Below are 27,452 nucleotides of genomic sequence, written 5' to 3' on the forward strand. Positions count from 1 at the left end.
CGATGGATTAAACCCCCATGGCTGAATCTTCTTTGCTGGCTCTTGTCCCCAAACTGAGCCCCAGGTTTTCCTCCTGAGCCAGTGGAAATTAATATTCCTTGAAATGAGATCCCTAATTTCTCACCCTGGGATTTCCCAGGTCAGGGGGGTTTATGCTTCCCTGACAGATCTGTGTTGTTGCATCTGTATTAATTCTCTCTCTACTTTTCCTACAGCATTTTCTCTTAAAATCTGTTTCTCTCTCTATTCCCAACACCTATTTAATGAGTGAGGAAGTTCATACAGAGCAGAGTTTTCATATAAATTTGTAATCTGCTTTACATTTACAAGGAATTTCACCAGAGCTGGTGGTGCTTCCCTTGAGGTGGGGGTGATGAAGAGGAGGCTCTGGGATGTTCCACTGGTCCTGAAGGCCACAGCTCTGAGGGGCTGTGTCACACCTGGAATGTATTTAATTTACACTACTGACCCTCCAGCCTGCCATTCCTAGCCTTCCAGCATTCCATTGCTTTTCCTTGCCTTGTTTGCAGGAGATTTGAGGCCGGTTTCGATGCCTACTGAGTACAGCTGGATAGGGGAGCCCAAAGAACAGAACATGTACAAGAGGGGAAGCAGAGGTGAGTATTTTTTTTTCTCTCCTCTTCTCCAAGATGTTTTTCCTTTGTTGCTTAAGGAGCATCACAGGAAAAAAAAAGAAAAATCTTCTTTCTTTTTAATTTGAGCGTCACAGAAGATCTAAACCAGCCTGTTTAGTGTTTGTGCTTTTCTGTTTCTATTTCTGAAAATTAAAAATTTGTATTAGAAGGAGGAATTTAGTTCTAGTATGAAGAAACATAAACATCAGGGGGGAAAGTACTTTGAAGGCTCAGATAAGTGTTAAAAACAATCAGTTCCAAATCTGCACAGCTCTAGAAAACAGTAGAAAACAGTAAGTGATGGTACAGGTGTAAAGTAGCATCCTCTGAGAACATTTTGATCAGTATGAATGAAAATTTGGAACAGGAATCAGCAACTGTGCTGTCAGTGTTGAGACCAGCAGTTCTATCACAAAAACTTCCATTGATCCCAGTGGGAATTATGAACTTTGCAAGAAAGACAAGTGATTGCACAGTTTCTTTTTTCCTTTATTTCCTCTGGCAAAAAGAAAACATATAATTCAAAAGAATATTCTTCCAATATACAACCATATTTATTGTGACACTGACTGTTGAAGATTCTTGAATACTATTTTTTAGAATCTTTTAGGCATGGTCTGGAAGCTGAGAGGAGTTCAACTTGACTCCTAAAAATGTGACAAAAAATGAATGATATTCTTGAAGATCAATACAGGATTTTAAACGATGTTTTTTTCAGTAAACTTCCATTCCAAGAGAAAATAAATTTTATTTAAGGCACAAGCCTTTTCTGATTTATTCCAAATCTGTTGATGTGTGTTTAGCTCATATTTCACTGCTGCAGACAGTAACAGACTTGTTGCCTGGCCAGCTCCCATTTTGAAACTGTGCCAAAGTTTGCTGCACATCTCCTTAAAACTGTTATTCCAGCTTGTCAAATTCCTTGAAATTACAATCCTGGTGTCTGGAATGGTCCCAGAGATGCTCCCTGCATGATACAAGCCAGTAATGTTTTCTGTGTCTGCTCCCTTTCACCATCCTTGGTGGAATGTGGAATGGAGTGCAGGGAGAGCCCTCACAATTCCCTGGACACTCCCAGGACTTTTCCCAGTTTAACAGGACCCAGGGATGGTCTCTGCCCAGCCAAAAATGGTTCACATTCTCTGGAAAAATCCTTTCAGCCAGGATTTTTTTCCTGGGAAGCTGAGAGGCCTCAGAGATAAAGGAAAACAATAATTATCTGATTTGCTTCTCCTGTGTGGAATGTGTTTGGAGATTGTTTACCCACAGGTGATTGTTTCATTGGATTCTGCTGGGAATTATTTTGACTCATTGGCCAATCAGAGCCAAGCTGTGTTAGGACTCTGGAAAGAGTCAGGAGTTTTCATTATTATCTTTTTAGCATTAAGCATCTTTTCTGTATTCTTTAGTATTGTATAATATAGTATTCTTTAATATAATATAGTTATAATTATAAATAATAATAAGTATATAATAAGTATAGAATGATATTAATATTAATAATATCAACATTATTGATATTAGCAATAGTAATATCAAAATAATGACAGTAATATATTATTATATAATGTAATTAATATAATAATTCTTATATTATATTATATTATATGGTATGGTATGATATGATATTCATGATTAGATATTATTAGCTATTATATATTATAGTATTATATATTATAGTATTATATATTATTATTAATATAATTATTAATATAATAACCATTATAATATAATAACCATTATAATATAATAACAATTATAATATAATAACAATTATAAAATAATAAATAGGCCTTCTGAGTACATGGAGTCAGATGCATCATTCCTGCCTTCATCAGGGCATTCCCAGCAAATGCAAAGGTTCTCTGCTTGTGTCCTCTTCCTAATGTTTGTTTTTGCCTTCCTCCCCCTCCAACCACTGACTCTGAGAACTCGCTGCTGCGCTACCTGAGCGATGACAAGATCCTGGTGATCCAGGAGGAGCCCCTGGCACAGAAGGACAGCAAAAGGGACACGGCCAGGAGGTCCAGGAGGAAGGGCAAAGGGCCAGGGACCCCCGGCTTCCCCCTCAGCCCCTCGGTGCTGGCCTCCACCATGAGCATCAGGATGGAGCCAGGCCAGCAGGACGTGCTCGGCTTCTCCCTGGCGGAGAACAACACCGTGCCCCTCTACCACGTGAGTGCCCAGCCAGCACCTCCCTGCCGAGCCACGGGGACAGCAGCCAGGCTTCTGCTGTGGGGGGCATCCAGAAATCCAGGTGTTCTCCTGGGGGAGGGATCCAGAAATCCAGGTGTTCTCCTGGGGGAGGGATCCAGAAATCCAGGTGTTCTCCTCTAGGATGAATGCAGGCATTCAGGTTTTCTCCTGTGGGATGGATCCAGGCATTCAGGTGTTCTCCTGTGGGATGGATCCAGAAATCCAGGTGTTCTCTTAGGATGGACCCAGGCATTCAAGTGTTCTCCTGCAGGATTGAACCAGGCATTCAAGTGTTCTCCTGTAGGATGGATGCAGAAATTCAGAGGATCTCCTGTAGGATAGAAGCAGGCATTCAGATGTTCTCCCCTTAGAACTGACCCAGGTATTCAGATGCTCTCCTTTGGGATTGATGCAGGCATTCAGGTGTTCTCCTGTAGGATGGATCCAGGCATAAAGGCTCAGTCCTCTACTTCATGTTTCCATGCTGCATTTCACAGTCTGAGAGAGCTGCTCAGTGTTGGTGTCATGATGAATTTCTCCTAAGAGTCACTTTTTCAATGTCAGTATCACGACAGCTTTCTCATCAAAGTCAGGACAGAACAGCAAAACACAAGGCAAGAATCATTTGCTGTCAGATTCTTTAATAAAATCGTGCTCTTAATTACTCAGTCTGAGTTTAGTTTAATTAGACTGTATTATCTCTGAAGGTTCATAAGGATCCTGCACTCAGCCTCTGATAATGATTTATTATACATTAATTTATAAGCTTTTGTACTTTCACTTTGATTACTGTGTCTTGTAAAAACAGATGAGTTTAATGGAGTTACTGTTTATTTAAATTTATTTACTTAAATTGTGGATTTAAATCTCTCTGACAGAGATTATCAGCATCATAAAGTTAAAGCAAAGGATTTCGAACCTGGAGAGAAAATCAGCAGGCAATTCATCAGGATGAATGAGAAAATTATTATACAACCTGCAACAAACCCCAACAATATTCCATAACTTGGTAGATGAATCAGGTGGTTTCGGTCAGTTTTTATAATTCTGTTGATGATCTGTTGGCTCACCTGAGTTCTGAAGAGAGAGCAAATAGGTCACTTTGGATAAGATGCAAATTCCACCCTTGATTTCAGGACTGAAGTTGTATTTTCTTGCATGATTTCCACACCATCATGCAATTAATTGATGTGACAGATTAGCAGTATGATATTAGGTGATAACAAAGTAAATATTTAAAAATACCTGAATGACATAAAATGTCAAATCTAAAGGGTCTGAAGGAAAAGATGGAAACTGGAAAACAGGAAGAGCCAATATGGAGTGGTTGTTTCACCCTAGAAGTGAGGGAGTGTTTACAAACTCAGCTCCACATGCAGTGATTACAGAGGAGGGCACAGGTAAAATGATTCTTCATGGACTGACAGAGCAGGATTAGTTCTTTTATCACCATAAATTTCTGGAGCAGCATTAAAAGAGACCTTTGCCGTCCTTCAGGAGATAATCACAGGAATCAGAATATCTGAGGCACTTTGTCAACTGCCTTATAAATATACAAGAGGAACTGAGTCGACAAACACACAGAGTTGCTGACACAGATTTTGTGGGTTCTTGCCAGCACAGAATCATTCACATTAATGTCTTTCCACTTGGAATACTGAAAGAATTCTGAAAAGCCAAGCAAAAAAAAAAAAAAAAAAAGGCATATTTATCTTGAAAGAGAGCTACCCAGAACAAAAATATGAAATATCAAAGAACATTCCATAGCAGCTTGATAGCAAAAAGGAAAAGTAACAGAGTTGTTGTGTTCTTAGATGTAAATTTATAAATTTTAAGTAGGTCAGCTCATTTCCTTAATATCTAAAGGTGTTACCAGGATTTTCATAAGCATTTTGATATATAAACCTTTTTTGGATAATGAGACTAAATCACCTTAAAACAGCTTTTGCTACATTTTTATTTAAAATGTTGACAAAACTGGTTTAGCTTCTCTTCTTACTTTTGCTCTGTGTTTTTCAATGGAAGGTAAAAGTGCAGAACTGGTGGAATCACATTTCCATGAAATCCTCTTCTCTTAACACATGCCCAGTACAACTTCTGGATATAGATCAAAATTTCAGGCCAGATAAATGCTTTGGGAAATGGAGAGGATAAATAGGATTTTCATCATCTTTAGTGAAGGGAAGGTGATAATGTTTTGTAATCAAACAAAGATGGCTTGATGGAAGGAGGAATTGAGCATCACTTAGCCATTGCTTCATTTTCTAAGCACTTACATAAATATGTAGCAAAAAAATCCAAAAAGGCACTTACTTAACAGTAGTTTAAATTACCAGACGTAAGAAGTTTTGCAAAATTGGTAATTGCAGAGATTCACCACTAGATTAATGCTTTGGAAGGAATGTTGATTTGGAACCTAAAATTAAACAATTAGCCTGATTTCATAAGTTGCTGGGAGGATGCAGAGTTCCTATATAAAATGGATATTTAGGTAATGCAATATTGGCAGCGTGCCCAGGATATAAAATGATGCATGAAGCCATGTTGCAGTGAAATATTCCTGTCAAGAAACACTGCCCCCTTCCAGGATATATTTATAACTCTAATTTAATTGATATGCAATGCCACAGAACCTAAGCAAGAGTCAATTACAATTAGCAAGGCTGTTATAAATAATTATTAATTAATAGAGTATCTCTTGGAACATGACTTTCTATGTTTACTAATGCTTCACTTCTGAAGTGACATCATTTACCAGGTTGAACCTAAATATGGGCTTACAAGGATAGAGTTAAAATCTGAATATGTTTTTATTTTGTATTACCAGAGCTCATTCTGCAGAAAATTAACTTAACAAACAAGAATCCAGCTCAGTAGACCAGATGTACCTGGGAAATTTTCATTTTGCATTTTTGACCATAAAACAAACCACAAAAAATCTTGGAAAATCTTCAGGATTTTACAAAAAGTTATAGAAAACTGTACCTATCCTGCTGTCCAGTTCCATTTTGCTCTGTGGCAACCAGCTTCCATCTAAAAGGAGAATATTGAAGTTCTCCTTCCAGATCCAGTCTGGAAATCCACACAGTGTTCAGCTCTGTGGTTTTATTGCCTCAGACTTGCACAACTTTCTGAAGCTCTGAAATTCAATTTGCTGGTTACCACATTAAATTCTCCAATTGGATAATGATCTCTCATCTGGTTTTACTTGGTGATAAATGTCCTGGGCCTATTATCTACAGAGTAGTTGGATATTTTCCTTTGTAGTATCATATATTAAAAAACTGGAGGATAGATTGGAATTTCTAATTTTTTTTGTGTGTGTGTGAATTAGAATTCAGTGTGTTGAAAAGACTTAATTTTTAATGAGTTTTAAGATCAATTCTTTCATTTCAATGTTCCCTTGACAGTCAAACAGAAATAATGGCACTCACTGAGAGTGCCAGGCCAGGAGTCACTTTTTATTTGAAAGATCATTTGAAGCATGATGGTGTTTTCTGGTCATTGTCACACAGCTCTTGCTTAACTTGCTTTTTATTCCCTTCTTGCTGATCCCAGGAAGTTGGTAGCTCATCCCCGTGGCACAGGGTGATGGAAATGCTCTTGAAGTGTTCCTGGAGCTGCAGAGGCAGCTTGACAAACGATGCAAAGTTTAGTGGTACATGCTGGGAATTAAAACCTGTGCAGAAGCAATGTAGGTCTGGGTGTTGTGTAACGGGAGCACGCTGGGATGTGCCAGATGTTCCAGATGCTTTTTTGGGCTGACAGGCAGTCTGAGTGCTGCTCTGATAAGTGGAATAATTAAGATAGTCTGGGAGAATCACACATATTCAGCTCCAGTGACTGAGGGAGGAGCCTTTTATTGCCAATTTTGCAGGAAATGTGCTCATGTTTTATTTATTCCTTCCTGCTCTTGCAGAAAGAAACAAAACTGAGCATTACTTTCTTTAGAGTTTTATTTCCTTTCTGAATTGCTGAATAAATTCTGTCTTTGCTTTTTATTTAAGTATCTGTAATATGGAAAACCTTCTTTTCCTACCTGCAGTTATGCTGGGAAATCACTCTGAGGATGACTGTGTGGGTTCTGGCTGCTCAGAAAGGCCAATATAAGTAATTTCTGTGTTCTGTAGCTTCAAAATGGGTCTGCCCAGTTTTACTGATTGGAAAATAATATTATTTTTCATTGGGACTATGCACATGAAGTGTTGACAAGTGTCTCCCCCATACTTGAAGAGTATCCTTGAGTAGCAATGTCCAATAATGTGTTTATTTAGGGTTCTGTTCAGACCCGACTCTCTAAACTGCACTCTTCATTAATCTGTAAACAGCTCAAAGGGGTAAAAGTTATTTTAACATAAGGTATTTTACAATATAAGAGAAAATAAAGGGAAATAAAATGTTAAGAAAGGTTCTTTTTAACAATAATATTATCAGTCTTTGAGTTTCCACATTCATTCAGTAATCAAGAACTGATTTGGATCCAGGAAAAAAAAAAAAGACTAAACCAGTGTTAATCCAGAACTCAGCTTGTCCTTGATTTCAGCCCCTTGCAGAGGCTCAGGAGAGGGGCTGGGGTTGTGTTTGGAGCAGCCAGGTTGGGATGGATGGGTCTGCAAACTCAGCCCCAAGACAGGGGGCTCGTTCCTGCTGCTTCCAAAGGCTCAGGCTGCCTGGCTGGCCTGGAGTTCCTTCATTTGCAGTTATATCAGGACACTTTGCACAAAGCAAATATGAGGCTGCCTTTATCCAAACATATGCAGTGTTTTCAGAAGTAATTCTGCTCTATTAGAGCATATTTAAATGATGATATTCTGCATCTTCAAACAAACCACCACCAATGCAAGTCAGCAAATGAAGCATTCATTAACCTGCTGTGACTTCATGGATAAATTGCCATTTGTAAAACGTTCTGGAGTCCTCTGACTCCAGAGAACCACAACACAACTAACTTGTACTGCATTGTATTATTTTAGCAAATGAATTTATGCCCTGTTTTTATTGTTTTGCCAGGCTACCAAAAAAAAAAAACCAGTTTAGATATAATCTAACTATATATATATATATATATATAGCCTAAAGCCAAATTTAACAGTAAGTATTAGCTACAACTGGTATTATTGCTATGATAATTGCAATATTTATCCTCCAGAAGATGCACCAAATAGAAATTTCTCCCTTATCACACAAATATCATCTCCTGCTGCTGAAAGGATCAATGTGCAGGAATCCAGTTGAAACCTTTTGGGGTCTCCTCTGAATTTTCTCTCTACCTAGTGGCTCAGCCTTGCTCCCTGTCCTTTCCCCCTTCCTTCCCCAACAGGAAGATAAGAAGGGAGTTTTGGAGGACAGGAGCAGAAAGGCAGGATTTGGTTTTGGAGAACAGGAACATTTCATGGCACAAAGGCAGGATTTTTGTTTTGGAGGCTAGGAATATTTCATGGCAGAAACACAGGATTCTGGGTTTGGAGGACAGGAACATTTCATGGCACCAAGGCGGGATTTTGGGTTTGGAGAACAGGAATATTTCATGGCAGAAACGCAGGATTCTGGGTTTGGAGGACAGGAATATTTCATGGCAGAAACACAGGATTTTGGGTTTGGAGAACAGGAATATTTCATGGCAGAAAGGCAGGATTTTGGGTTTGGAGGACAGGAATATTTCATGGCAGAAACACAGGATTTTGGGTTTGGAGGACAGGAATATTTCATGGCAGAAACACAGGATTTTGGGTTTGGAGGACAGGAATATTTCATGGCACCAAGGTCAGCCCTGGGCAGGGCAGGGCCACCTGTTCCCATGGGAATGGGGAAGGTGAGGAAGAGGAAGGAGGAGGAATGGCCTGTTTTCCCTGAGCTGCCCTGCTCCCCAGTGTGATCATCTCCCATCACTGCAAACTCCAGTGGATCCCTTCCCTTTGCCCCCAGCTCCTTTTCTCACCTGCCCTCTTGTTTTTCCCCAGCACAAATTGGAGTACCACCAACTGTTGATGAATGCAGATTACACTGGTTGATTTCCTGTCTCTGTTATCTCTCCCCTCAACAAGGGGAGCAGAATGAAAACCTCAAATGCCGTTTTTATTTTTAGCTCAGCATGACAATTCTGAAAGCAGATTCAGTGGGTGAAAGCATCAGCTCTCTGAGGTAGAGAGATCAGTAAAGCCCCTTGTAACAAGGCCATGTTTGATTGTTTTTGAACAAATTTGATGTAGAGAAGTCTTCAGGATAATAAATATATGAGTTAAAGAAGCAGAAGAACAAATAATTTTTTATTTTTTAACTTGTATTAATAATAATTCAGTATCTGAGTATAGAGGAGTTGAAGAACAGAACGATAAAGATTTGGAATCTTTGCATCTGAATAAATTATATATGTTGATGGAATAAATATCTTGAATTTGACCACTGAGATTAGTAACACCCATTATGAAACTATTCTAATCTCATTACCAACTATTCCTGTCTCTTGTTTAGGAAACAAGTAAATAATGGGTGTTGAATATTCTCACACCATCTCTGCAGCTCAGGGTTCTTCTGTTCTCAGTGATTTATCTGATTTCTTTACTTAGAAGAAGAAATTCTGATTCAAATGAACTTTTTTTTTTTTGTTATAAGTTATTTATAGAAGTTTCAGGTAACTGGGACTTTCTACAGGATTTCCTCTGGGAGAGGAGCCTCAGATCTGAGGCTTTGGTGTCCTTTCATCTGCACTGGTGCAGCAGCAGCAGATCCTGGGGATCCCTGGAGCTCCAGGAACGTGGAGCTGACTAAAGAAGGCAAATAGGTGCCAGTGACCTGAATTTCACAGAATTTGTGCTTTATAGTCTCTGACAGCATGACAAGACTGGTGTCTCCTGAGCCTCCCACATGTCTGCTACTCATGAAAGTGGCCTTGTAGTAAGATGAAGTAAAGTTTTACTTTGGGAACTAGGAAAAGCAATTTTTTTTTTTTATTTCAAATGTCACAAAGTGGTAAGAAGTAACTGCTCAAAAAAAATTTATATATAAGGTTGCTGAAAATGCAGGTAGGAGCCTTCCACGTTGCCATTGTCAGCATTGAATCTGCATGTAATTACAATTACACAAGGAAATTAATTTTAGCTATAGGTAGACATTTATAGAAATGCCAGAGCGTGGGTGTTTCCATGTGTAGTACCAGAAATCCTTTATAAAGGTTGGCATTTCAAACTGGCAACAAGATTTTTCTCCCAGGAGAGCTTCTTTGGGCAGAAAATCAATCAAATAAAAGATGATAAATATATGACAAAGGTCTGCAGTAATCCCAAGTGTCCACATTTAATTACTGGTAATAATCTCTGTGTTAGCGATGAGTTGGTCAGGAGCTGAGATTTTTCTTCTAATAAATTAATTATTGATAGACTTTAAAAGGTGTAATTATGTTTTTTATGTTTCAAGTACTAATATCAACAGTTTTCTCTCCCTCTGAATTTATATAGATATTCTTCTTTGCTCTTTTCTAAATTGCAGCAACTAATAATCAGTTACAATAATCTATGAGTTGTTCAATGGTAAAATCATATTTTTCTTTTTCACACTGTTATAGAGTCTTTTTAAATTTCCCTGCTACAGACTATGCTTCAGTTAATGAGATTACATTATTCAATATCTTTGGAAATTAATGCTTGGTAATGCAGAAAAATTTGTGGTGTTGAAAGACTGACCTCTAGAAAAATGTGTTTTATTATCAGAAGCAAATTTCTCTCTAGTAAGTCTTTTTTCAGCCTAATATGTGCAAGTTCACATCACACTTATGAAATCCATCTGATCAAAAGGAATCTGGAAGCCACAATCCAAGGTGATCACGTGGGAGAGAAATGGGTTTTGTGCATTTTCTTGGAAGGAAATAAAAAACTGAGTTCTTATAGCAGTGAAAATTTATAATTCAGGTGCTGGCCAGAGCAGGGTGCGGGAGGTTTATTTCAGCTGTGCCAGGGAAGGGAGCGTGGGATGGGACCCATTTGGGGAGAAGGAACAAACCCTGGTTTGGAAACCCTTTGCTTTTACTTTGGGAGCATTTTTGGAAAAGGAAATTAAGGAATAGAATGGGAAGCACTGACTGAATTACTAGTCCCACTTTTAGTTGCTAAAATTAGAAACCTTGGAAGTCAGAGGGATGAGAAGGAAAGCTTTGAGCCTTCTGGTAGGAATGAATTCTATTTTTATAACAGCAGCACGGGTAGTGCTGCTGTCAAAGTTCTTCTGCTTGCTTGGCCACACAATATTTTCCTGGGCTGTCCTCAGTATTTCCAGGGATGCTCAGACTGGTTCATTTGTGTTTAGCAGAGCATTTTCAGCACCAAAACAACATCTCTCAAAGAGCTATTTTGCTTTAGCTGTGTGCTGTTAACCCTTCCAGTCTGCTTTGAGAAAATGTGAGTATTTCTACAGGGTATTTTCAATATTTTTAAGTTCTCCAGGCTACATTTCAGCGTACTCAGAGGAGAATTGAGGCATTTATGGCTCTCAGGAAAGGCTGTTGGGGTTTTTGTACTCAGTCACTCAGTGGGGAGCTCCTGCCTTTGCCTGGTTTCCACAAGGAATGTCAGAGAACTCCTGCTTTTAGTGCAAGGGCAATTTTCATTATTTTTCATCAGAAAAGGCCCCTTATTTGAGTGGGATCATCTTTGCAGCTCACATTTGCTGGAGTGTTTCAGCTGGAGCACTCTAAAAGCTGATAACTGCTTCTGTGCTGGGCTCCCAGGGGCAAGGGGGCTCCTTGGAGGAGGAGGAGGTGGCAGAATGAGTTTGTCCCCTGCAGGTTCTGAAGCTGCCTTAGAAACTCTGCTGCAAAAATGCACCCAGCAAACTTCCTGTGCTCTGAGCTCCTCTGCAGCTCAGTATTATCTGTGAGCGAACATCTGCTGCAGGCATCCCGCAGTGGCATCAAACCACAAACACTGCTTTCACTAAAATGATCAGCTTCCTATTTGCTTATCCAGAAAGTCAAAGATTTTGTGGATTTCTGCATTTGTAAACAAATACATGTGAATTTTACAACCCGTTTTGGGGAGTTGGTTTTTGTGAGTTTCATTTTTTTTATTTTTAACCCCAAATCAGCTGCTGCTTACTCCACAAAGACAGGTTCATTTCCAAACCTCAGAGGAATAAATAACCAGTGTGGTAAATCAAGTTATTTAAAGCTGTGTAAGAGTGATGGCAAAGAAAGTTTGTCCTTCTGAAGTTCTTTATTTTACATTGCAATATTTGTTCTTTGCATTTAAACTCCCCTTCAAATATTAACAAATTTGCAAGCATTCAAACAAATTTTAGCTCCCCTATTTTAAAGAGCTTTGATCACCCTTAGAGAGCATCTGAAGTTAGTTTGTAAGTGCAAATGCAAGTTGTTTTAAGCATGATCTTCATTTTAAAATAACTCTGAGCTGGAAATTGAAATAAATGTTCCATTTCCTTTGCTTTAGAGTTGCAGAATGACTGTGGTTTACCTCTGTCATTTTTTCACTGCGCTCAGAGCACCAGGGAAGTCTGGTCTTTGTGCTTAATGCTCTTTATTTTTCTTCTACAGAGAGCAGGGGATACAGTCAGTGGAGATACTGAAAGGTAATTACTTCTGTTATTATACATTTAAATATATACACGGTTATATTTGTGAATTAAACTCCTTTCTTTGCTTTTAGAAATTCCGTTGCAGTATTTGAGCTTTTCAGGGTTTAGAGATATCAGTGCTGATGTCATGTTGGCAAATGAACATTTGCCAACGTCAAATGTAATTAAAAAATAACAAGGTTTAAAAAATTCTTCAGAAAAAAAAAGTTTAAAAAATATTTGTAGAGGGGAAAAATCTACTGCTATGTTTCCAAATAATTTCAAATTTATTTTTGAAATTCAGTATTTCAGAATCACTCTGAGGATGAAAAACATAATGTATATCTAACACAATTTTCTTAACCAACAGGCAGAATGTTTCAATGAACATATACCTCTAATTCAGTCTGTCCAAAATTACTGCTTGTATTTGTGGTTTGGAGTACACAGATATTAAAAATGGGTTCTTCAATTTGGCCTTTAGGTCTGAATTGAATCCATTTATTCTAATGAAGAAAACATTTTGTCTTTTATTTGATTTTGTCTTTCATTTCTTTGCTGTTTATCTGATGAAGTATCTTCATGTTGCATCCAAAAGTCACAGTTAAAGGAATCTTTGAAGCAACAGCTACTTTGTATCATCATATATTCTAATTCAGTTTCCTTGTAATCTATGATAATTATTCTTTTTATGGTTTTCATCCTGTGTATGGCCTAAACCCATTTAAGAAGCAGAATAATTGATTAGATTTAGAGTGCTTTGACCAGTCTAAAGGATTTACAGCTGTGATGATTCCCTTTAGTGCTATAAACATCCCTGAATTCAGCTAAAAACCTGAGGTGCAACATTATCAGCTTCTGACCACCTCACACTTGATTTTTCAGGGCAGACAGCATTTTTACCTCTTTATGTGTGTTTTAAACATCCCAGTGCAGTTGGAAGGCAGCTGCAGTGGTGACCATTTGCTGCTGTTTCCCTGGTGTGCTGTGCATGGCTAAAATGGCATTATTGACCCCATGGAGCAGCAGTGTTAACAGAGATTAATGTGAGGCACAGATGAAATTCCACCTCATCTGACAGCAGCCAGTCCTGCCTCTCCAGTGCCAGCAGTTCATCACCTCAGCTGAGTGTGGGGGTTTGCTTTTACAGGAGGTTAAACATATTAATATTTTAATATTAATATTTTGTTCCACTTCACAGCCTCCCTCCTGTGCAGGCTTACCTGGGGGGAGAGTGAGTTATTCTTGCTCTCTTTTGAATTAAAACTTCATGTCACATTTTGCCTTCACCTCTTACACCTGAGTGCTCAAAGCCTGCTGTTTTCTGTAAATCTGACTGTTTTCATTTAGCCTCCCACCCCCTTTAAAGGTTCTCCTGTCCTGTTCTGCTCTCCCACCTGTTTCTCTCGTTTTCAGCCTGGCTGTGCCCTCCCTGGGCTCCTTCCTGCCTGACTTTGTGCATCAGAAGGAGCCCCACACCCTCCCCAAGCAGCCATGAGTCTCACCATTGCATTTCCTCCTCCACACCCCATTTTGCTGCAGCCACAAGGAAGAGCTGCAGAAGATTTTGTTTTTCTTCTGAGCAATTTTGTTCTTCCCAGAGCAAAGGGCTCCTGGTTTTTCCCAGCAGGTTGCACAGGCCCACTTTGGCAGGGACATTGCAATCCAGATGGAACATCCCTGGTGGACAGGACAGGGCATCTGCCAACTGATACTTTCCAGGGACATATGACTTGATGAAATTTTGGCAAACTTTCATAGAAAAAGGCTATGCTTTTCTATTCTTTTATAGGAGAATCCTTCTCCCACACATTTTAGGCCCAAAACATGACCATGTTATGTCTTTTCAATCTGTTGAAAAATATTTCAAGAGGCAGAATTATATCACCTTCCTAATAACCTTATTTAAAGTGATTTAAATAGCTTAAACCAAAATAAAAACCAATTTTCAGATATTTAGCCCCTAGATTTAGGCTTTGGGGACCAGGAGACAAACTGTGTGGATAGATTGACATATTTGGGTGAAATGCCATTAGCTTCAATAACTGAAAGAGAGGGAATTTAGGTTGGATATACAGAAATTCTTCCCTCTGAGGGAGGGGAGGCCCTGGCACAGGTGCCCAGAGAAGCTGTGGCTGCCCCTGGATCCCTGGAAATGTCCAAGGCCAGGTTAGACACTTAGACACCAGGTTAGATGGGGCTTGGAGCATCCTGGGACAGTGGAATGTGTCCCTGCCCATGGCAGGGTGTGGAGTGGGATGGGGTTTAAAGTCCCTTCCACCCCAAACCATCCTGGGATTCTGTGATTTCAACATACAGGGACCCGTAGAGCTTCTGGGATATTTAGGATTGCATCCTCTGCTTTAGAAAAGCCAAGGGGAAGGAAGATGTTCCTGGCATGGGGTAGAAGCTCCCCCAGGCTGCTTTGTGAGAGCCATGAGGCTGCAGGGTGTCCCTGGGAACACTTTTCACTCATTTGGGAGGAGCTTTTCACTCATTTGATGAGGAGAACACAGAGCAAGGCTGGCAGCTCTGTCCCAGCCTGGGGCAGAGCAGAAATGAGGGATCTCTGCCTTCCAGCTCTGGGTTCCCCCAAAGTCTGGGCACCCAAACACCCCAGAGCTGGCCCAGCTCTGTGCCAGGGCAGGAGTTCCAGCTGTGTCCCTTGGTGCAGGACACTGTCCTCACACACAGACCTGCCCTGCCTGCCAGGGAAACCCGAGCTCCCCTGGCAGCTCCTGTGCTGGAAGCTGTGCGCTCACCCCTGAGCAGGAGCTCTGATTTTGATGCTTGGAGAGGCTGCCTGGAGCAGAGGCTGGGCCCAGTTAAAGGAACAAAGTAGGAATTTATTAAAAGGAGTTCACAGGATCCACCTTAGGCAGTGCAGGGCTGCACCCTGGGTCAGGAGGTTTCACACTTTTATGAGTTTTGGTCCATTTTGATACTGGGGTTCATTGTCCAAGTCCAGCTCCAGGTTGTGCAGTCCCACCCTCCCGGTTTGCTCTCCTCAGTTGTCTGTTGTTTGCACTTTTTGGGCCTGAAGCTGCAGTGGTGTCCTTGGTTCTGGGGCTGGAAAAGATTGTTTTCTATGACTGAGCTGTGAGGAGAACTGCTGACAGTGTGTATGAAGTTCAGAGTTATGTACTGACGTGGTCCAGAATCTGGAAAATACGAAAGCTCAAACTGAAGGCACCGATTTAGGCAGTGGCACCTGCAGCTGGAGCCCCTGGATGTGTGTGTGCATTGAGGTTTTGGGGAGCCAGGCTGAGCTGCCTGTCCCTGAGCTGCTTTGTGCCCCTGTTTGCCAGGAGCTTTGCCCTGCTGGGCTCGTTTCACAGAGCAGGAGGAGGAACCAGCGCCAGGGAGGAATCACTGCTGAGCTGTTCCTGCAAACACCTGACCAGGCTTAGCAGGGCTCCCCTGGTCTTTGATCTTCACTTCAGGAGAATTTTTCCCAGCAATAGGAACCCTGAGCCCTGTGGGTTCTGGCCAGGGTGTGTCCTGTAGCTGTGACATCCCTGTGGGGACCTGGGTGCAGAGCTCTGCTTCCCTCAGCCTGCAAGGGGTGTCACAGACACATCTTATGAAAAATCCTTTCCTTAGGATCTTTTCTCCTGAGAAGCTGAGGGGCCTCAGAAATGAAATGTAAACAATTATTTTCTGCTGCTGTGGAATGCAACAGGTGCATCTGGGATTGGTCTCATGTGGTTGTTTTTAATTAATGGCCAATCACAGTCAGCTGGCTCAGACTCTCTGGTCAGTCACAAGATTTTATTATCATTCCTTTCCTTTCAAGCCTTCTGATGAAACCCTTTCTTCTCTTCTTTTAGTATAGTTTTAATATAATATATATATATATATAATAAAATAATAAATCAGCCTTCTGAAACATGGAGTCAAGATTCTCATCCCTTCCCTTGTCCTGGGACCCCTGTGAACACACCACACAAGGGGAGAGAGGCAGAAAAACTGCATCACTCACACAGGGCACAGCTTGGATGAACATTTTGCTGAATTTTTTGCTTCTTTTTTGTGAGAAAACACTGCTCAAGTTCTTTCTCATAACACATTTTGTCTTTGTAAAGAATGCTTAAAGATTATTTTCATCACGGTCATGGCAGTGTGCTTTGGACATTACTTTTTTTTTAGTTGTGGTTAATGCTGGAGAGATAAGAAGAGATAAACATTTTAAAAATGACTTTCAGTCTTGACATTTTGCTGTCAGTATTGCATGTTCAGATGCACCTGTACTGCAGAGATTTACAGGTGCACCTGAGTTGCTCGAAGCATCAACAGCCCAGAGCAGAGACCTGAGCCAGGGATTTCAAACCTCACTACAAAATACTCAATAATTAATCTGCAGTGAGAATTTCCTTGTTGTAACAGGAATATATTATATAAGAGATGGATAAGAGTTCTAGTAACCTAAATGTAAATCATGGATCCAGATGAGGTGATTAAAAATGCATTCCTGTGACCAGGTAGAGAAATCCAAAATGCTACATGTATATTAGTCCAAGTTCTGAAAATGGATAAAAAGGACAAATCTGACCCTGATTCAGTGTCCTATTTCCATCATGGCCAATTCTGTCTGCACTGGACAAGGAAAGGCCTCTGGTGCTGCTGCCCTCCTTTGTTCTCCAATCTTTACAGAGCTCACATATATCAGAGATGGTATTATTGCATTTTAAGGTGTCAATTCTTGGTATCTGTGGCATCCTGTAGCAAAGTCTTACAGAAATTTGTGCTGCAGGATGCTATGGTTATATTTAGAAATTCACAGTGTCTGTAATCCCTATGTAATCAGTTTGTTGGTTTTTTTTCCTGTGGTTATTTGACATCTTTCTTCTGTTTGTCCTAGATATGCAAGTTCTGCCATTGACCATCCAGGAAACACATCCATGAGGAAGGTAATGATTTATAAACGTGCTTTAAATAACTAAAAAACTCCCCAACTGTTCAATTCCTTGCCCTATTTTAAAAGATACCTTAGATATCCCAAACCTTGACATTTGCCTATGTAATGAAAGAGCTGAAAACAAAACTCTAGCAATAATTTCCATGTTGAGGAAACTGGCTGCTGCAACCACAGCAGGTCAGTGTGCTGTGCCTGCAATGCTTTTAGTTATGGTTAGAATTTAGGAATTCAGACAAGTTTAGGAACCTTGGTGTGTGTTCTGACCTATGTGATGGTTTGGGGAGGAGAATCACACACCACATTGGGCTGAAAGGCATCTCTGGAGGGAAGGTAAAGAAAAGTTTTAAAACTCTTAGAATATTTAAATAGTACCAATACTATGATAGGGAGATATGGAGGATTAAGATTTTCAAATATTTTTTATTCTACCAACTTTGAGTGCTCCATTTGCAATGGAATATAGCTATAAGCAATTGTTTTATTATTGTTTCATACAAAGGACAAGCAACAGAACCTTCATTTGAAGAATGTCAGTTCTTCATTCTGACTTGGCACTTTTTACACTGATTGGTTTGGACAGGGCTTGAACCACCCTGGGATAGTGGAAGGTGTCCCTGCCATGGCAGAGGGGATGGGATGAGCTTTAAGGTCCCTCTCAAACCTTTCTGTGGCTGTGATGACTCAGTTCTAAACAGTTTCCCCTAAAACTCCTGAGCTTAAAGCCAGTGGAGCTACAAGTAACCAGTTTTGCTTTTCATTGAGTGTTTCTGTGCCAGCACTTCTCCTATCCCCTGATTACACTGAGAACTCCTAAATTTGCCTTCAGGAGCATCCATTCAATTCTAGCACTTTTTAAATTTCATTTTTCCCTGTGCTGGCTTTGGGTGGGGGTGGCAGGGTGGGCACTCCCTGGCTGTGGCCTCGTGGTGTGGTTTTGAGATAAGAATTGAAACGCTGACAGCTCCAGTGAGTTCTCCATCATCTGTCTGTCTCCCATAGCAACTCTGAGTCACTTGCAGTTGTGAGTTCTGTTTCCTTACAGTGTTTGCCACCAAGTTAATTATATTACAGTGGTTCTTTTATCTCTCAGAGTGTGGAGGTTGAATTTTTACCTTAGCAGTGCTAATTAACAACTGATTCCCAAGGTATTGCAAACCTCTCACTTTCTCTAGTTTCCTTGGTTTGAATGCATTCTGTGTGTGCATAAACAAAACAGGAAGAATAATTAGCTAAGAGTTGTAGAAAAAAGATATTTTTTATTTCAGAAAGATATTTTCAGCTCTCCCTTGATTTGTTGTGCTGTTTCCTTCATTTCATCACGTAAGCATGTGCACTGTTATGGAAGTGAGCAATCTTTCTTTTTTCTTGTTTATAAAAACTGGGTTTAAAATTTCCCATAATTTGACAAAGCTTCTGCAGCTAAAGGGAAGATACATGGAAAAAAATAGTGTTTGCATCTGTGTACAGATTGTGTCACACTCTGAGTACCCATCTGAGGTTAAATAAATTCATTTTTACTTTGGAATGGTGCTGTCCATCCAGGAAGAAGAATTAGCCAAGTGTTTTAGAAGAAAGATATTTTTTATTTCAGAAAGATATTTTCAGCTCTCCCTTGATTTGTTGTGCTGTTTCTTTCATTATTTTTAAAACTTTCATATCAAATGATGCATACCAGTTTCTGGTGAGTATCTCCTCCAGACATTTCATTTGTCTTACAGTTCTTTAAATTTGCCCACATTTCATTAGAGGGTTTTATTCCATCCCTACATTTCTCTAGCCTAAACTGGGGGGAAATTGGTGATGTCTTTTTCAGGAACTCACCTGCTTTGCCCTGATGCATTTCTCTGGACAGAGGAGCATTGAGCAGGTTGCCCCAGCCACCACAGAGCTCCAGCTGACCCACCAGGGCAGATCAACATTGCTGCTGGCATTTGCAGCACATCCACAAACCCCCCAGAGCTGCTGTGCACATTTCATACCCTCTCTCAGAGGTTTTTGGTTTCATTTCTGAGTTTTGCCACATTTCCTCCAGCACAGAGCATCCATCTTTGTCTCCTCCTGAGCCAAGAGCCACATTTGCAGAGATGCAGTGAAACAAGGGGGATGTGCTGAGCCAGTGGCTGCTGCCCCCTCCCTCGCTGAGCATCCCTGGCAGCACTGTCACATTTTGTGGGACATTCCTGTCCTGGGGCTGGCTGGGAGAGCAGGCTGAGGTCAGGAGAGCACAGAGAGCTGCTGATCCCTGCATTCCCCACAAAGCCTTCCCCTTGTGAAGTGCTAAATCAGGTTCCAGACAGGGCTGTGCATGTCCAAACCCACTCCTCCCTCTGCTGCTTTCATTTAAAATCAACCTTTGTCTCTCTGGAGCTGGAGTCTTGTTTTCACCTGATTATTTTCTAGGGTTTTTAAGTATTTGTTCATTGGAGGCAAATCCTTACAAGTTTTTGAGTACCATCCCTGGTTTTAGGTTTAAATAAAGACCTGATTTTAGGGTTTTTTTCCCCCAGAATCTGTAGCAATTTTCTAATGCTGCCACAAAATGAAAGAAATATTCTTTTTTTTTTTCTCCTGGGACTTATTCTGTTAACCCACCAACCACCAACTTATTCTGTCAACCACCAACAACAAAAAAACTTGTTTCTGTGGTGGGATGTGTGACTTAGACACGTCATTAAGCACAGGATTTTGTATCTAATGTTTGTGGTGGATATTTCTTTTTGAATGCATATTTATGTAATTATTTCCTTGATGCAACAAACTTCAAATACCAGTCAGTTTATCAGCTCCTTCGTGGGAGTTTATATCTTTAGTTTTCAAACCACTGCACAGCTACTCATGCTTTCATTGCAATTGTAATTAATATTTCCTAAAGCTATTTTAATTTGCAGATTTAGCAGAGTGTTGTTTTCTTCATGATGTTGAGGAAAGTAGTAAGAGAAAGATGACAGGAGGGAGATCCTGTGATCAGTGATGCTGTGATAACCCTGGAGAGGGGAATGAAGGAAAGCTCTTACATGTTACTGCTGTTACTTGCACTGGTGTTTCATAATTTATTTATTTTTTTTTTCCTTACAGTCATTCCATTACGCTTCCCTCAGGGTAAAAAGCAGAAAATGGTCAAAAGGTAACTTCTTTCAGTTAACATTCTGAAAACAGAAAATGAGGCTCCTTCTCTGAGAATAAGTGATCTGCAGCAAAAGTTCAACTCGATTCAAATATTTCTAAATTTTATTGTAAGCAATAAAGGAAAATACTAAATTAAAATACCAAAAGAAATGGTTTATCGATATAATGTTGCTTGGGTGGGTGGAAAAATCTCCTCTTCCTTAGGAAGAAGGCAAGGAGCATCTGTGAGCAAATTGATAAAAATTTGCCTGTGGAACACTGCAGGACAAAGGATGGTGTTTTATATTCTCTAAATTTCTTCCCTGTTTCACAGCTGTAGGACAAATGTAATTCTTGTAGCATCATAAACTTGATTTTTCACAGGAAAAAAAGTCTGATATATTAAAGAAATTTCCCACAGAGTTTTTTTCAGGAAAATAAATTATACCATATTTATTTAAAACCTGGCTTTATTAATATTTACAAGGCAATCTAAGCCTTTCAATTAGGATTCATTGAAATAACACCAAGAAAATAAAAACAAGCCTAATCCTGGTGCTGTGCCTTTAACAGGATGCTGTAAAGTTAAAATATTGTTGTTCACCTCAGGATAAAAATCATGTAAGCATGTGCACTGTTATGGAAGTGAACAATCTTTCTTTTTTCTTGTTTATAAAAACTGGGTTTAAAATTTCCCATAATTTGACAAAGCTTCTGCAGCTAAAGGGAAGATACATGGCAAAAAGTAGTGTTTGCATCTGTGTACAGATTGTGTCACACTCTGAGTTCCTGACTGAGGCTAAATAAATTCATTTTATTTTGGAATGGTGCTGTCCATCTTAATCAGAAAAAAAAAATGCAGCCCTTAGAGGAACAAACTCTCTAGAGATTAAATAAAGAATTGCATAAACCAGGCAGTTTTCATTGTGGTCATGGGGAAATCAAAATCAGGGCAATTCAACAGGGCACCGATGAATTTGGAAATTGTTTATTCTGAGTCTGGAGAGGGTTTGGCTGGGAGGGAATTGTTTGAAGGTGAAATGTTCATTGAAAAATGAGCACTTTTCATTCCATTGGAAAGTGGAACATTTCCCCTGCCCCTGTGGTGTTCTGTCCCAGGGAGTTCCCTGTCCAGCGTGAGCAGGAGGCGAATCTCCTGCAAGGACCTGGGCCACGGCGACTGCGAGGGCTGGCTCTGGAAGAAAAAGGATGCCAAAGGGTATTTCACCCAGAAATGGAAAAAGTACTGGTTCATCCTGAAGGATTCCTCCTTGTACTGGTACACAAACCAGAATGTAAGTACAGGCCGTGGTTGGAAAAAGTCAAAATGAAACCTTAAGTTTTATAATTCTTTTTAAGTCTATTTTTACTGCGTGCTCGGATGAGCTGCCGCTTTAACTGCCAGGTCTGGGACACTCTGGCTGGAAATATTTCAACTGAAATTCTTTTTTAAAATCTCCAAGTCCATGTTCAAGGTTAATAAAATAGCAGATGTTCATGGCAGTCTTTAAGAAATGAGTGTGTCTGTAGTTAATCCTTTTCCACAGGTTTATTTGGACTAACACAATGCTCACACTCAGCTCTCCCCAGCTTCACTTGTGAGGGGGGATGTATAAAGTGCAACCATTTGTGTTAATTAAGCATTCTGTGAAGCAGATGTGAAAATCTGAATTTGTGAATCTCTTTATCTAGAAGTTATTTTTATATCGATGTTCCTCTTGCTTTTTGCTGAATTAGTCTGGAGTTTGCAGTTTCTCATGTGCAAAATGCTGTTCTTGGTGAAATTATCCTGAAAACCAATGGGCCTATGCTGGTGCAATCTGCATAAATGTAGGGAAATAACAGAGGGGAGAAACCCAAAATGGTTCAGTGATGCTCTTCCCTTCGTGTGCAGCAGCCCCAGTGCTTGAGCTGAACTCTGCAGCCTGCTTTGGTTACTGAGCTTTTACTCCTCCTCTCCCATTCCCTTCCAGAGGAGGTGTTCAGCAGCATAACTGCCCTCAGTTTTTGTGGATTTTGTAGCCCAAGAGGGGTTCAGGCTGTGGGTGATGAAGGGGTTTTGTGGGGTTTGACATTTCCCATGCCAGGGGGGGTTGGCTCTGGCTGTGTCCCCCTGGCTCTCAGGCTGTGCCTCAAACCAAACCATAACTCACTGTGCCCTTGCTAACACCTTTCAAAACCTGCCTGGTGTTAATTTAATGTCTCTCTGCTTCTCCTCCTGAATTGCTTCAAAAGAAGCAAAAAGTGACAGGATGCATTTCCTGGTTATTTCCTCCCCATTTAATCAGAGGTGACCTCACCAAGGAAGCTCCTCAGGGCCTGTGGTGTGACAACTGTGACTTCCAAGAGAGACAGCCACCAAAGAGCTGTAAAATGCTGATTTATGGTGAAGAATCAGAGCTCTCCTCTGTTTAGGGACTGTGTTTGGGGCTGAAAGGTTTTCTGTGATCTTCAGCAAAAGGGGGTTTGGGATGGCTGTGCCTCCTCTGAGAAATGACCAGTTCAGTTACCTCACAGAGGTAATTCACATTGTGTGATGGATTGAATCCATTCCATAGGAAAAGCAGTTTGTGCAAAATACATTCAGTACTTCTTTGACTGGGTAGTTCTTTGCATAAACCCCAAACGGCTGCTGCTCATTTCTCTTTTCTTTAATTCTATATTCATTTTCAACAACTTTGGTTTTTTCCTCGTTCAATAGGATGAAAAAGCAGAAGGATTCATTAGTTTACCTGAATTCAGGATAGACAGAGCAATTGAATGCAGACGAAAACAGTAAGTAATGTGTCAATTATCTTCACAAAGGATTGCTCTTGGAAGTTTGCTATACAGAGTACTGAGCACTTGCAAAGTCCAGAGAAGGAAGTTACAGAGAAAAAACCTTGAAACTGGAAATAAAACATCATAGATCCACTTAAGCTTTAGTATTTCTCTTTATTATAAAAGATGCAATGTAATGTAAATTCCATTTACTGGATTAAAATGAATTGAATAATTCTTTAGCTGGCTTGCCAGATAGTCCAGTTACAGCTTCAGCTAAATAAGTAAATCAAAAAGCAATGAATACTCTAGTAAAGAGATAAAACTTTCTCAGGTTCAGTAAAGCAGTATTTTCCCATAGGAAATAGCATAAAAAATATCATAGCAGGGAATGGTGAATATAATCTTAATTTTCTCTTTTATGGGGGAAGATTTTCATACCAAATATTGTGTTGCTCTCAGCTGCTAAAATATTTAGGTTCCATATGCAAAATGAACTCTGCATTATTGCTTATGTGCATATTGCTACTGCTACATTCCACTCCACTAAAAAGCATATTATAAGCTTTGCACAATTAAGGAATATTTAATAACAGACACTCATTGGAAACTGCTCCAAATAGCGTTGGGATTGCAATCAACAGGTTTAACAGAACAATTCCAATGCTTTGAGAGTAGCACTTTGCTGGTATCTCCTGAATTATTTGCATTTGTCTTCTGTGTGCTTTCCTGCTTTTAACTAAGCATCCTGGGTTTTTCCTCTGCTTTCCCAATGATTGAATGCAGTTTTGGTCTGAGGAAACAAGTCCTACAAGTATGAGCACAGTACAATAGAAATATTGAAGGTATGAATTACAATAGAGGCTGCTCATCAGAAAATCAAACCTCTTCAGTTGCCTGTTCTTGTCTGGGGATATTATTACTGTGTCAGAGAAGTACAAGACAGTGCAATTTACACTTCTATTTCTCCTTTCAGCTGAGGGTATCTCTGTAGAAATTAAACATGAGCTGAGCACTATAAAATACCTCAGAGCCGTGAGTAGATATTAATAGTGATATTGAACAAAAATACAGGAAAAATAATACCCTTTTGTTAGAATATAAAGCACTTAACAGATTTCAGTGAATTAACCAAGATCAAACAGAAGGTCATTGTGCACAGCTAGAAATAGCTTCCAGAGCTTTCCTCAAAGCATGAGAACACAATCCCTCAGAACTCAGCTTAGGGAAGGATTTCTGTAGGGTGTATGCACAGGGAAAAGTCCGATTAACTGAAACTTTGCACACGACTGAAAGCTGAGAACCTCCAGGCTTTGAATCCTTTCAAAAAGAGGCAGGTCCAGGGGTAAAAGTATAATGAAGATGTTCATTGTATATTCCCTTTTTTCCTGAGCTTAATTTCAGTTTGATTTCTTCCTTCATGGACTACCATTTATATATTTCCCCCATCACAAGAACTGTTTTACCTGGAAGTGAGTGCAGTGAAATTCAGAATATTCAGCATGTGGGAGTGGAGGCCAGCCCACAGCCCCTGTGAGCACACCTGGTAAACACTTCCTGTCCTCTTCTGTTGTCCTGCAAGGCCAGGAGTGAGCATCATTCCATTGCCTGATTCCACTGCAAAGCCAAAACCACAATGTCAGTTTTCCTTCCGCTCTCCCCAGTGCGGAACTAAGAACATTTTGGACCTCAGTTTGGATTTCCCTTCAGATCTCTGCTATTTTCAGAGCTATTGATGTGAAATGTTCAAACCCTTTTGAAACCAAAGGATTTGAAGACTTACTGGGATAATGAATGGATTTCTCTTTCCCACTGTTCTGTTGGAGGGGGAGCTCTGCTCCCCAGCCTGGCTGCTCCTGATGTCCATGCCCACAGTGATGGAATAGCCTCAAGAAAGCTTTCACAAGAATACAGATAATTGAATGCATTATTTGGTATGGTTTGATGATTTGCCTCAGTAATGCATTTAATGAAGGTACCCTGATTATTGCAGGAGCCCTGGCATTATCTCAGGCAGATTCAGCTCTCCAGGCTGTAGCTGGACGTGCAGTGACCTTGTCCCTGTGAAAGGAGCCTTTCTGCACTGCCACTGAAAAACTTTCCACTGCTTATAGGCAACACCTGCATCCTCCTGATTAAAAGTGATCACAGAGTAGGAGAAATTATAGTTATTTGAGTTTGTGTGCTGTGGCATGACATGAATATCATGTTATTTTCACAGATACTGATAATTATAATGCCCCACGATGATGCTGATCCCCAAGTATAAAGATTAATTGAGCCACAGGTGTAATTAATCCTTATCAACTGGTGCCTTGCCTGAACCTTCAGCAATTTCCAGCTAGTGAAAATTTTCATTGCCTAGTTAATGCAAATTTGGGTCTTAAATTTATCAAGGATATGTCACAGTGTTGGCACTCCATATTGAAAGTGTGCAGTCAGAGCTCTTTACAAATGTCATTGTAGTACAGGCAGACAGGAAGGTACAGCTTAAATGTTGCTACAGTTTCATAATTTTATTATTTCTGAAAAGAACTTGACAGTCTTTGCAGACAGCAAAGCCCCCTTGAGCCACCATGGGGAAGAAACTTCTGGGCTGTGTGAACTGCAGTGCAGCCAATGGATGGAGAGGGATTATTCTTTAAACTGGCACTCACTATGCCTCATCTTGATTATTGCAGCCAGTCTGGGGCCCTCCAAACCAAGCCAAATGTAAATATATAGATATAATTCCTCTAAATTATTCATATTTATACATCTCAAATTGTTCCCCTGGAGACTGCAGTTCCTAATGCTTGAAATGTATCTAAACACTTCCCTAATAATAATCTTAGTGACACTGCTGGGAGATGAAGATGGATTTATTGTTGTGTTTTGCAGTCCTGACAGAGAAGTGCAGCACACTTAAATCACAAGTTTGCACAGAACTGGGGTCTCCATTTCACAGCAATAAAGATCTCTTCTCTGCAGCCTGCAGATGTGTAACAGTGCAATACATGATTGCAGCTTTAATGTTCACCAGCTCAGGAAAGGATCACAGTATCAGACAGGGAGAGCTCAAGGAACACTCACACAGTGACAATTAGAGGTGTTTGCAGGGACCTGCCATGTGGGAGCTCCTTTGCAAAAGCAGCCAGACCTGCAGCGTTTACCTGATTTCCCCTGACAAAATTCCTGCTCTTTCTGCATTTTATGACACGTTCACAGGTTCTGTAACAGCTGAGCCAGGAGCCTGCAGACAGTGCCTGACCTGTTGCATTCTCCTGATTTCACCTCTCTGTGCCTTAACTGAGGCAGGGTTCTGTGAGAATGTAAAATATTCTATTAATCACAGGATCACAGCCTTGTTTGGGTTGGGAGGGACCTTAAAGATCATCCCATTCCACCCCTACCATGGGCAGGGACACCTTCCACTAGAAAATGATCCACTAATCCTAGATTTTATCACATTACAGGAGCACAGAGGAGCCAAATGAAACTCTGTTCATCACACTAACTTCCACCCATTAACATTGAAACCCCAATACTGGCATTTAAAGGCCTGTGTGTATTTAAATTTCCTGTCTAGGAAAATAATCCTATTTACAAGCAGAAACTCCATCATGTGATATTGTCTCAGGATTAGCCAAAAGGATTAGGATCTTTAGATCCAGCACCTAATCCTCTCCAATCTGAGCCAATCCCACTGGAGATGGTTGGGCAAGAGGAGCAGGAGAAGGTGCAGATGCTGCAGAGAGTTCAGACCAACAGTAGAACAATGCAGGAGTGTTTGTTCAGCCGTGATTTTCTATTTTGAGCATCAAAAATGCAGTAGTGTAAGGAATTTCTGTTGGAAGTTGAGTATTTGCCCATCTCTGTGTAATTAAAGATGTGCCATGCACTGCTCTAATTCAGACACACAAAACTGTCCCACCTTTCTTACCCACAGCTGTTTCCAGAGAAGCAGTGGGAGGTGCTGGTACTCAGCTGGCACAGGGGGATTAAAAACTTCCACAGCATAAGCAGAAGACTAAGAATGACAAGAATTCTTGACACTTAAACCATATCATACCAATCAGTTAAAAGAAAGCATAAATTTGATCAGAGCATACTTAAAACTGCATTTATGTAATGATCAGAAGAGAGATAATTAACAAGCCTGTGCCATCTAGTGGGCACCAGGGATCCCTGTGTGGGATTTCACAGCCACTCACTGCTTTTATTTACAAAGTGCCAGGGCAGTGAGGCTCTGCAGTGGAAATTATCACTGTCCAGATCCCAAAACAACACTTAAATAC

The 27,452-nt window shown here is 40.3% G+C and overlaps 1 protein-coding gene across 1 annotated transcript in view; it reads left to right on the top strand.

The window, feature by feature from the left end:
* The window catches only part of LOC136562549 (connector enhancer of kinase suppressor of ras 2-like), a 166,546-nt gene that overhangs the window by 123,524 nt on the left and 15,570 nt on the right, over positions 1–27,452 (top strand). Inside the window, exons 13-19 of the mRNA XM_066559447.1 lie at positions 531–616; positions 2,556–2,810; positions 12,373–12,407; positions 17,254–17,302; positions 20,386–20,434; positions 21,535–21,710; positions 23,117–23,190. Of these exons, the coding sequence (XP_066415544.1) occupies positions 531–616; positions 2,556–2,810; positions 12,373–12,407; positions 17,254–17,302; positions 20,386–20,434; positions 21,535–21,710; positions 23,117–23,190 (724 nt within the window). The remainder of the gene's footprint in view (positions 1–530; positions 617–2,555; positions 2,811–12,372; positions 12,408–17,253; positions 17,303–20,385; positions 20,435–21,534; positions 21,711–23,116; positions 23,191–27,452) is intronic.

Source organism: Molothrus aeneus, chromosome 14, assembly GCF_037042795.1.
Source record: "Molothrus aeneus isolate 106 chromosome 14, BPBGC_Maene_1.0, whole genome shotgun sequence".
NCBI lineage: Eukaryota > Metazoa > Chordata > Aves > Passeriformes > Icteridae > Molothrus > Molothrus aeneus.